At 38.5% G+C, this 12,571-nt stretch overlaps 1 protein-coding gene across 3 annotated transcripts in view; it reads right to left on the bottom strand.

The window, feature by feature from the left end:
* The window catches only part of RAD51 (RAD51 recombinase), a 40,689-nt gene that overhangs the window by 11,603 nt on the left and 16,515 nt on the right, over window positions 1-12,571 (bottom strand). For all 3 annotated transcript variants that reach the window (XM_042252290.2, XM_004010447.6, XM_027971690.3), the window contains exon 6: window positions 3,927-4,021. In XM_042252290.2, the coding sequence (XP_042108224.1) occupies window positions 3,927-4,021 (95 nt within the window). The remainder of the gene's footprint in view (window positions 1-3,926; window positions 4,022-12,571) is intronic.

Here is a 12,571-nt window from a genome sequence, read left to right as displayed (position 1 = left end):
GACTAAATCTCACATGCTGCAACTAAGACCTGGCACAGCCAAACACTGAAATATTTTAAAAATAATAAATAAGAATAAAATGAATTCCATCAAAAAGCAAAAAGACCAGATGCAACCAAATATAAAAAAAATCAACTATACATCAAGTATTCTACACACACATAAAAACTTATATAGTGCTGTACGTCAATTATATCTCAATCAAACTGGAAGAAAAAATGGGAATTTTCATAGTAAAACCAAAAAACCTCAGGTGATTAACATGTAAGTTTGAGAAATTCAGCTGTATTGCCTCAAGGGAGTTCTGTCATTCTTTCTTTCATAGTATTTTAAATACACTCCAAAAAGGTAGGGACACTGTAGCAAGCAATTGTGGCCATGGTTCTCCAACTTCAGCAAGCATCCCAATCACCCGGGGAGCTTGTCACACCACTGCTGGACCCTATCCTCAGTCTCTCAATAGTCTCTACTTCTGTAGATCTGTAGTGGAATCAGAGGAAAGTGAAGTCGCTCAGTCGTGTCTGACTCTTTGCAACCCGATGGACTGTAGCCTACCAGGCTCCTCCCTCCATGGGACAGGCAGATGCTTTAACCTCTGAGCCACCAGGGAAGCCACCAGAGGATCAGAGGATCTGCATTTCAATCTCCCAGGTGATGCTAATGCAGTTATAGGGAGGACTAGGGTCTTAGAACAGAGAAGGCACTGGCACCCCACTCCAGTACTCTCGCCCGGAGAATCCCATTGACGGAGGAGCCTGGAAGGCTGCAGTCCATGGGGTCGCTAAGAGTTGGACACGACTGAGTGACTTCACTTTCACTTCTCACTTTCATGCATTGCAGGAAATGGCAACCCACTCCAGTGTTCTTGCCTGGAGAATCCCAGGGACAGGGGAGCCTGGTGGGCTGCCGTCTATGGGGTTGCACAGACTTGGACACGACTGAAGTGACTTAGCAGCAGCAGAGTCTCAGAAACCTCTGAGCTAGTCACCTGAATGTGGGTTAATATTCTTCAACAAAACATGGCAAAAATTTATCAATAAGGGTTGTTCTCTTGTGGAAGGAAATTAGGTATTAATTATCTTAGGAAGCCCTGTCCTGTAACTTTCTCAGAAATATAAATTTAAATGCAGTATACATAAATATAAACTCAATTATAAAAATTTTCCTGATAGAAGTGATTAAAATGAATTAAAGAAATTTCTAAACATTTTTCTTTTAGTTGACAAAACAGCCATAAACATAGCTCTAATAAATATTAGTTCATTAACAAACATTGAATGCACTGTTCTAGGGCTTGCGGATACAGTGAATGGTCAAAACAAAGTCCCAGTCCTCATAATATTCTACTATCTCATATATCCTATCTGAACACTCATTTATATTATTGGACAAAATCTTAGTGACTTTATCCAAAAGAACTCTTCAACTAACAAAATAGCATACTTAAAAGTGTTTTTGTACAACACCAAAATCAACTTTGGGAAGGAGTATACATTTCAATATACTCATCTCTAGTAAACTAAAATCAGGTTGCAAGAAAGTAATTTTTTCTTGAGAGGGATTTTGTAAGAAGCAGCAAACGGCTACAGTTATTGTTCCAGCCTAATTTTATGCCTCAACGGTATACATCTGATGACTTGGATTCCTCCAATTGTAAAATGGGAAAGAGAATTCTTAGAGAATTCTCCTTAACTTAGCAAGGCAGGTTCCAATGTGAATCTAACATCTCAACATGCAATTAAATTCCATTTAATCATCACTAGGTTTCAGTAAAATGTGTGGTAGGAATCAAATTATCATATTTGACCTTAGACAAGGGAAAATTAAGGAAAATAATTTTGAAAGTTTATTTGAAAGCTGTATTAGGGGATGGAGGAAAATTACAAATTCTTTTTTAAAAAATAAAATAAATTATTACTTATTTGGCTGCACCAGGTCTTAGTTGCAGAATGTGGGATCTATTAACAGTTCCCTGACAAGGGATTGAACCCAGTCCCCCTTGCATTGGGAGTGCAGTCTTAGCTACTGGACCACTAGGGAGGTCCCCCAAAAATGTACAAATTCTTTATCAGCTTTTCTGAGGTATAATTTATATACCATAAAATTGATGTGTTTTAAGTGTAAAATTCAATGACTCTAATAACTCAGTTTTAGGACATCTCCATTGCTCAGAAAGATTTCTCCACTCGATCTGCAGTTACTTTCTGTTCCTACTCCCTGCCCCAGGCAACCATGCATCTACTGTCTCTATAGATTTTCCTTCTGGAAATTTCATATAAATGGAATTATATTTGGTTTTTCCTGTCTAGCTTCTGTCATTTAGCATGTTGTTGGGGTTTATCCATGTTATAACATGTCATTCCTTTTAGCTGTTTAATAGTATTCCATTGTATGGATACGCCACATTTTATTTATTCATTCATCAGTGGATGGACAATTGGGTTGTTTCTAGGTTTTGGCTATTTAATGATACTTATAAACACCCACAAACAAGTCTCTGTTTGGACATGTTTACATACCTCTTGGGTACATAACCAGAGTGTAATTGCTGGATTATATGGCAAATTTATGTTTAAATGTCACACTGTTTTCACTGTCAACTCTCGATTCTATTCCACGATCCATATGTCTATCCTTAAGGCAGCACCACACTGTCTTGATTACTGTTGTTTATTAGTAAGTTTTAAAATTGGGAAAACTGAGACCTCCAATTTTGTTCTTTTTTCTCCTCCAAGAATGTTTTGGCTATTCTGGGTCCTTGATATTTCTATATTAATTTTATATTCAGCTTGTCAGTATCTGGAAAAAAGGTTGGTGGAATTTCAATAGGCACTGTATTGAATTTGTAGATCAATCTGAGGGATAATTACCATTTTTAATAAAATCACATCTTCCAATCCATGAATGTGAAATGTTTCTCTATGTAGATCTTCTTCAGTTTCTTTCAGCAATGGTAGCTATCAGCGTACAAGTCTTGGACTTCTGTTAAATTTATTACTATTTCATTCTTTTTGATACTACTGTGAATGGAATTATTTTCTTAATTTTTGAATTGTTTATTGCTAGTATATAGAAATACAATGGATTTTTGCATATTGAGATTTGCATCCTTTGAACTAATTTAGTTTTAGTAGTTTTTTTTGTGTGTGTAGCTTCTTAAGATTTTCTACATATAGGATCATGTCATTGATTAATTAAGATAGTTTATATTTTCTATTCCAATCCGAATGCTTTTTACTTCATTTTCTTGCCCTGGCTGGGACCTTCAGTACAATGTGAAATATAAGTGGTGAGTGTGGAGATCCTTGCCTTATTCCCAATCTTAAGAAGAAAACATTCAGATTTTCACCATTAAAAATTATGCCAGCTGTAGGTTTTTGTAGATGCTCTTTATCAGGGCATCTGATAAATGCTCTATTCATTACTGAGAGTGAGGTATTAGTCCCCAACAATTATGCACATATTTTGAGGCTCTACTAAGTGTATATATATTTATTATACTGTCTGGATGAACTGACCTTTTAGTTATAAGATGTTCCTCTTTGCCTCAATTAGTACTTTTTTTGGTCTAAAAGTCTATTTTGTCTGGTATTAGTATAGCTACTCCAGCCCTCTATGGTTACTATTTGCATGCAATATTTTTTTCCATCTTTTTAGTTTCAGCCTATTTGGGTCTTTGAATCTAAACTGGTTCTCTAGAAGGCAGCATATAGTTGATCTTGTTTTTTATCCAGCTTGACAGCAACTCACAGGTTTTTTAACTAAAGAAGCATGTTTTTCTCTAAGGTTATTCTTTTGAAACACACATACAATTTTGGGATATGGAGCAATAAGAGAGAGGAAAAGACACCCTTCAGCCAGACTAACCCTGGCAATCACTACAGTGACAGATGGAGCTGTATTTCTCGTCTGATCCGGTGACCTACCTCTCAGCCACTGCTAGCAGCCGTTCTGGCCTAAAGGTACCTTCGGTGTCAATGTACATGGCCTTTCCTTCACCTCCACCTCGGTCAATGGGAAGCTAGAGAGAAAAAGAACAGTGGAAATGACACTGTACTTCTGATATAACTGAACAACTTCCTTCTGATGGGCCTATAATTGCTTCCGCTCCCAGTAAAGCAAAAGGAAAAATAAAGTGACAATAAGATCTAGGGAGGAGACACTCACTTCTGAGAGAAGTACATCTAGTAGTAGGTATGGAGGTCATTGTGAGGCTAGAGTCTGGCCAGAGTTGAAGAGTGCTTGGAAATATATACCAAAGTGATAAAATTCTTTTTTTAAAACACATACACTTCTTCCAATTAAAAAATTTCTATCATTGTATACCAGCAAAAGACTGATCAAGCCTCTCAAGGCAATTTGGAAGATCATTTACTTAGCTTTAATAAGCAAGAGACTCTGATCCAACAGCCAATTCATTTTATCATATCCAGATCACACTTAAATGAGCAGAGCTCATATTTACTGAGCAGAGTTCATTCCTTCGGGTTGCTGAAGGAAATTGGCAAATACCCCAGGGGCATCCCCTAGCACATTTAATAGGTGTTTGCTCCAACAGTACACAGATATTGAAAATAAACAAACGTAGAAAAGGAAAAATAATCAGTTTTTTTAAAAAAGAAAGAAGATGGAGGAATGCCAGGAAAATTGTCTCTTGAGCTCTTCAGGGAAATCTGCTTTAGGCTACCTATCCCATACCAGATACTGAGTTCTACAAATTTTAAGTGAATGTGGCTAAATGGTAGTTTCCACCCTTGAAATCTAGTTTGGAACCTTTAAATTCTGAGGAAAATCCCTTACAACAGTTTACACTAAGTGCCTGGTAGTGCCAAAATTTTGTCTTTTCTGATTTCTAAGAAAAAGGATTTTTTTTTCAAAATTACAAAAGTACTACATGCTTGTATTAAAAATTCAAGCAATATAGAAATAAGTAGAGTTAAAAAAAAAAAAGGGAATTTTCTTCTTTTAAAAACTCCCATCTCCCAGATCATTTTCTGTGTATTTTCATACAAACACTTTTTATATATGTGACTCTGCCACTTGCTATGTGACCCTGAGAATATTAATCCTCAGTTTTTACATTTCGTGTAATATGTAATAAAACCTACCTATGGCACTGTTTTGAAGGTTAGATAATTCATGCCAAGTGTTTAGCACAGTGCCTGACATATAGAAGGCATCTGGAAGACTCAAGCTATCCTCTACCTCTAGGGCACTGACTTTAGCATATATTCAATTACAGAAGGCTTCGTTAATTTGGAAAGGCGAAAATGATTATGTTGTCATTTGGTAGGCTGGCAGATAAAATTTTTCAAACCATAGGAATTTGTGGAAACAGCAAAAGATATATATATAATGGAAGAATGTCTTCAGAAAGCTGAAACTGCCTTGCTTTTGGGGGAGGAGAAAATTTGACATTCAGGGGCCTAAGTCCATAGGAATTAAAATGAATGAGGTTCTTTCTCTCACTTTCTGCATCTTTAGTACTAGCATGAGTTCTTTTCCAGCTAAACAGACCTCCTTGGGCAGAAGGGAGGCCATGAGTGTCTGGACAGGGCATTGGTAGGCAGACTGACAGCAGAGAAGTGGACTGCTGGCCTGGTCACAGGGGGATGGACTATGTGCCGTACACCCCTGCTCATTTTGTCTCCTCTGCCTCACTCTTCCAGTGTCACCTCAGCCATCTCGTGTTGCTGGGCTGACCACCAAGGTTGCTATTTGTAATAACTGCCTAGTACCATAAGCAGAGACATCACTTTGCCGACAGAGGTTCATATAGTCAAAGCTATGGTTTGTCCAGTAGTCATGTATGTATGTGAGCGTGGGACCATAAAGAAGGCTCAGCGCTGAAGAACTGATGCTTTTGAACTGTGGTGCTAGAGAAGACTACTGAGAGTCCCTTGGACAGCAAGGAGATCAAACCAGTCAATCCTAAAGGAAATCAACCCTGAATATTCAATGGAAGGACTGATGCTTAAGCTCCAGTACTTTGGCCACCTGATGCAAAGAGCTGACTCACTGGAAAAGACTCTGATGCTGGGAGAGACTGAGGGCAAGAGAAGGGGGCAACAGAGGATGAGACAGTTGGATGGCATCACTAACTCAATGAACATAAGTTTGAGCAAACACAGAAATAGTGAAGGGCAGAGAAGGCTGGCATGCTGCAGTTCATGAGATTGCAAAGAGTCGGACACGACTTAGTGACTGAACAACCACAACAACCATAATTTAATCTTATTTCATAATGATGCACGCTGTTTCGAACTTGCACCATTTTATAATGCTATGGTATAAATTCATTCTACATATATTCTTGATTGTATGTGAAAAGTTTTCTAAGACATATTTTCTGTCAAGGGCATGTCCATTTAAAATTGGTACTTAATACTGTCCTCTCAGGATTTTAAAATTATTCTAGTACTGTGAACAAACACGGGCTATTCATTTTTATAACCTAAGTATGACTCTTAACTTTATATAACTTCACTATTAGACAGATCTGATACATAACAGGGTTTCACTTCATTAAGTCGAGAAAATCTGAAAAAATAAGAGGTGATAATATTTAGATTTAAATACTAATCTAACAGCCTCTCTATACCTCTGGTTCCAGCTCTTAGGCTAGCCACATGTCATCCTTTCTATTACTAATGAATTAGAACTTTTTTTCTCTGACAAAAATATCAAAGATCCAGTTATTCAGCCAACTGTGAATGTTCAGTTGTTTTTATAGAGAGGGTATGTTTTAGAATATTGCTTCAGTTTATTGTAAACAGGCATTATCTGACTAATAAACATTCCTGAGACAGGAGTCTGTACAACTTAAGAGCATCAGCATGCTACGCTCAGTTGCCAATGGCAACTACAGATATTGAGTAATGTACTCTATTTATTCCACATGAATCCCTGTCAAAACAACATAGGGAAAACATTTCTATTTATAAAGGTCACATATCATATCAGATGACCAACATCTGAGTGATATTTTAAATAGTTCTATTTCCTTTTAGCTAAGATTTTCTAATGGTGCTTGAGCAATAAGCTGTAGCTCCGGCAGCTTGACTGTACCTCTGTTCCTCTTCTCAACGCTTCCCCTCTATCTTAAAAGTTCTTATATCCCCCTCTTTTCTCCTTGGAGTTATTTATGAGGTGAGCCAACATAGCTTAGGTCTACTTGACATTGGAATCCTAATGTGGCTGTCGTGTGGTGACATTTTGGTTGCAATGGAAAAGATCAGCAGTTACGGAGGACAGAGAGACAATCAAAATGAGAAATGAGAAAGGAAAATGATGAGAAAAACAGGAGACCAAGTTGGGCCTCTTGTCATTAGATAAACTTTTATTCATGCAGAATGAAAATATTTTCCTATCTCAAGCAATGGTACTGACCACTTCAAGACAGTAGTGTTGACTGATGCACATTATCTGTAAGATGAAAAAAAAAAAAAAGAGACAGATTTTCTTGGGTGACTTGAGAGAATCAGTCTCATAATATAAGCCTCTGCAGATATATGTGTTTCACTAAATGTGAACTCTATCCAAGACACAGTCCTAACAAAATCCATATTTTTTTAGTGGCACATGCCATTTTTATAACATAGCACTACAGTGATGTAACAAACATTTTTATAAACTGCTCTTAAATACAGGATAAACTATAAGTGGTAGTTCATAATTTGTTTCAAAAGGAAAAACACACAAAAGAGAACAATTTATATTTGATGTTTAAATTTATAAGTTCCAAGAATGAATGTTATTTTGTTGAGAGGATAAGAACTCACATTGGATGGTAAGATACCAGGAAGTCCCCTCTGTCATAGTGACTAAAGAAGGCAGATTTCCTTTCAGTTATTCTTTAACTCCATTGGTAAGTTGTGTCCTTGGGAGGAGTGAGTGTAATCTATCTAGACAGTTTCCAACTTAACTATGGCTTGATTTACAATCCTTCAACTTTACCATGGTGTGAAAGTGATACAAATTTAGTGCAAACCAAAACTCTGAATTTCAGTCTTTTCCCAGGTGAGTCATTTGCTGTACAACACTTTCAAAGTACTGGGCAACCACACTGTGCTCCCAGTCAGCCACTTGAGCTGGAGGGCAAACAGCTCGTACACTTACATTCTGGTTCTTTCAGTATAGTATGCAATAAACTATATATGAGACATTCAACACTTTATTACAAAACAGGCTTTGTGTTAGATGATTTTGCCTAACTGCAGGCTAATGTAAGTGTTCTGAGCATGTTTAAGGTAAGCTGGGCTAAGCTATGATGTTCAGTAGGCTAGGTGCATTAAATGCATATTTAACCTGTAAAACTACCACACAATCGTACTCATCTCACATGCTAGCAAAGTAATGCTCAAAATTCTCCAAGCCAGGCTTCAATAGTACATGAACAGTGAACTTCCAGATGTTCAATCTGGATTTAGAAAAGGCAGAGAACCAGAGATCAAATTGCCAACATCCGCTGGATCATCGAAAAAGCAAGAGAGTTCCAGAAAAACATCTATTTGGGCTTTGTTGACTATGCCAAAGCCTTTGACTGTTGTGGATCACAACAAATTGTGGAAAATTCTGGAAGAGATGGGAATATCAGACCATCTGACCTGCCTCATGAGAAATCTGTACCAGGTCAAGAAGCAACAGTTAGAACTGGACATGGAACAACAGACTGGTTCCAAACTGGGAAAGGAGTACGTCAAAGCTGTATATTGCCACCCTGCTTATTTAACTTTTATGCAGAGTACATCATGAGAAATGCTGAGCTGGATGAAGCTCAAGCTGGAATCAAGACTGCCAGGAGAAATATCAATAACCTCAGATATGAAGATGACACCACCCTTATGGCTGAAAGCAAAGAAGAACTAAGAGACTCTTGATGAAAGTGAAAGAGAGTGAAAAAGTTGGCTTAAAGCTCAGCATTCAGAAAACTAAGATCATGGCATCCGGTCCCATCACTTCATTGTAAACAGATGAGGAAACAATGGAAACAGTGACAGACTTCATTTTTGGGGGCTCCAAAATCACTGCACATGGTGACTGCAGCCATGAAATTAAAAGACGCTTGTTCCTTGGAAAAGTTACGACCAACCTAGACAGTATATTAAAAAGCAGAGACATTACTTTGCCAACGAAGGTCTGTCTAGTCAAAGCTATGGATTTTCCAGTAGTCATGATGGATGTGAGAGATGGACTATAAAGACAGCTGAGCACCGAAGAATTGATATTTTTGAACTGTGGTGTTGAAGAAGACTCTGGAGAGTCCCCTGGACAGCCAGGAGATCCAGCCAGTCCACCCTAAAGGAAATCAGTCTTGAATATTCATTGGAAGGACTGATGCTGAAGCTAAAACTCCAATACTTTGGCCACTTGATGCGAAGAGCTGACTCACTGGAAAAGATCCTGATGCTGGGAAAGACTGAAGGCAGGAGAAAGGGATGACAGAGGATGAGATGGTTGGATGGCATCACCAACTCGATGAACATGAGTTTATAATAATTAAACTGCAGCTATCCTTAGCTCCAGCCTCTCCTTTCAGTTCATTAAACAAGTTGCTACCAGAATATTTTTGAAAATTTGCTCATGCTTCTCTTCTGTTGAAAAATGCTGAATTATCCCCACTATCTATAGAATCAAGTCTATACTTCTTATATTTTGGTCAAGAACTTGTAAAATGGTCTTGATGTGTCCTTTTCAAAGGTTTGTCTCCTACAATTTGTCCAAATACAACTTCTGAGCTAGGTAAGTGGGCTTATTTTGTCGTATTATGTTATGCTCCCCTGTCTCTGCCCTGTTCATCCATTCCCTATAGTTTTTTAGTTTATTTACCTGGATAATTTAGCATTCTTCAGGATCCTGGTCTAATCTCTTTCTCCCATAAAATATTCAATGATTACTCTAGTGTGATGGAATCCTGTTTCTTCCTTAAATTATTATGCTACTTCCCCTGTATTTTTTATTTACTAATATATCAGGCATGCCTTCAGTTCAGTCGCTCTGTCGTGTCTGACTCTGCGACCCCATGAATCGCAGCACGCTAGGCCTCCCTGACCATCACCAACTCCATGAGTTCACTCAGACTCACGTCCATCGAGTCGGTGATGCCATCCAGCCATCTCATCCTCTGTCGTCCCCTTCTCCTCCTGCCCCCAATCCCTCCCAGCATCAGAGTGTTTTCCAATGAGTCAACTCTTCGCATGAGGTGGCCAAAGTACTGGAGTTTCAGCTTTAGCATCATTCCTTCCAAAGAACACCCAGGACCAATCTCCTTTAGAATGGACTGGCTGGATCTCCTTGCAGTCTAAGGGACTCTCAAGAGTCTTCTCCAACACCACAGTTCAAAAGCATCAATTATTCGGCACTCAGCTTTCTTCACAGTCTAACTCTCACATCCATACATCACCACTGGAAAAACTATAGCCTTTACTAGACGGACCTTTGTTGGCAAAGTAATGTCTCTGCTTTCCAATATGCTATCTAGGTTGGTCATAACCTTTTTTCCAAGGAGTAAGCGTCTTTTAATTTCATGGCTGCAATCACCATCTGCAGTGATTTTGGACCCCCCAAAATAAAGTCTGACACTGTTTCCACTGTTTCCCCAACTATTTCCCATGAAGTGATGGGACCAGATGCCATGATCTTAGTTTTCTGAATGTTGAGCTTTAAGCCAACTTTTTCACTCTCCACTTTCACTTTCTTCAAGAGGCTTTTTAGTTCCTCTTCACTTTCTGTCATAAGAGTGGTGTCATCTGCATATCTGAGGTTATTGATATTTATTTCTCCCCACAATCTTGATTCCAGCTTGTGCTTTTTCCAGCCCAGCGTTTCTCATGATGTACTTTGCATATAAGTTAAATAAGCAGGGTGACAATATACAGCCTTGACGTCCTCCTTTTCCTATTTGAAACCAGTCTGTTGTTCCATGTCCAGTCCTAACTGTTGCTTCCTGACCTGCATACAGGTTTCTCAAGAGGCAGGTCAGGTGGTCTGGTATTCCCATCTCTTTCAGAATTTTCCACAGTTTATTGTGATCCGCACAGTCAAAGGCTTTGGTATACAATACAGTGTACTAACACATATATATGGAATTTAGAAAGATGGCAATGACGACCCTGTATGCAAGATAGCAAAAAAGACACAGATGTGTATAACGGACTTTTGGACTCAGAGGGAGAGAGAGAGGGTGGGATGATTTGGGAGAATGGTATTCTAACATGTATACTATCATGTAAGAATCGAATCGCCAGTCTATGTCTGACGCAGGATACAGCATGCTTGGGGCTGGTGCATGGGGATGACCCAGAGAGATGTTATGGGGAGGGAGGTGGGAGGGGGGTTCATGTTTGGGAACGCATGTAAGAATTAAAGATTTTAAAATTTAAAAAAAAAAAAAAAAAGGCTTTGGTATAGTCAATAAAGCCGAAATAGATGTTTTTTCTGGAACTCTCTTGCTTTTTCCATGATCCAGCAGATGTTGGCAATTTGATCTGTTTCCTCTGCCTTTTCTAAAACCAGCTTGAACATCTGGAAGTTCACAGTTCACATATTGAAGCTTGGTATGCCTTAGGACATCTAACTCAATCACCTCCATTCATTCCAGTATTTACTGAGTACTGACTTAGGCAGTAGCAATACAGTAGAGAACTAGTCAGTTACTACAAGCCAGGTAATACTTTAATGAGTTTTAAGAGCATGGGCTCTGAAGTTGGGTTTGATTCCTGTAGCTACTACTTAAATGCGATATGAATTGTTTAGGAATTGTTTATGAATTGCTTAGGAATTGTTTAACTCATTGTGTCTGTTCCCAAATCCATCCTAGCAAAGCAAACAAAGAAGAAACAGAAGGCATCTAGGTAAGTTTTTTCCCTAATGTAGGAGATACCAGGCATGCTTGCGTAACAATGAAAATAATTTAATAAAGAGGTAGACAGGAAAACAGAAGGAGCAGAGTCCTTGGAAAATTGGCAAGGCATGGTAACCAGATCACAATGGTAGGGCCTTTGAAAGGAAAAGAGACACTCTCTACTGTAACCCAAGGTAAGAAAAGGTGGCTATAGATCGATGGATTTACCTTACACCAGTCAGAATGGCCCTCATTAAACAGCCTACAAATAACAAATGCTGGGGAGGTTGTGGAGAAAAAGGAACCCTCCTACACTGTGGGTAGGAATGTAAATTGGTATAGCCACTGTGGAAAACAGTATGGAGGCTCCTCAAAAAACTAAAAATAGAGTTACCATATGCTCCAGGAATCCTACTCTTGGGCATATACCCAGACAAAACTTTAGTTCTAAAAGATACATGCACCCGTGTGTTCACAGCAGCACTATCATAACAGCTAAGACATAGAAGCAACCTAAATGTCCACTGACAGATGAATGGATAAAGAAGATGTGCATATATACAATGAAATACTACTCCATGGACTACTATACAGATATACAATGGAGTACTACGCAGCCATAAAAATGAATGAAATACTGCCATCTGCAGCAACATGGAGGGACCTAGAGATTATCACACTAAGTGAACTAAGTCTGAAAGAGAAAGACAAACACCATGTGATATCATT

The sequence above is a fragment of the Ovis aries genome, chromosome 7, assembly GCF_016772045.2.
Source record: "Ovis aries strain OAR_USU_Benz2616 breed Rambouillet chromosome 7, ARS-UI_Ramb_v3.0, whole genome shotgun sequence".
Taxonomy (NCBI): domain Eukaryota; kingdom Metazoa; phylum Chordata; class Mammalia; order Artiodactyla; family Bovidae; genus Ovis; species Ovis aries.
Note: the sequence above shows the minus strand (reverse complement) of the source record. Positions and strands in the feature narration are given on the sequence as shown.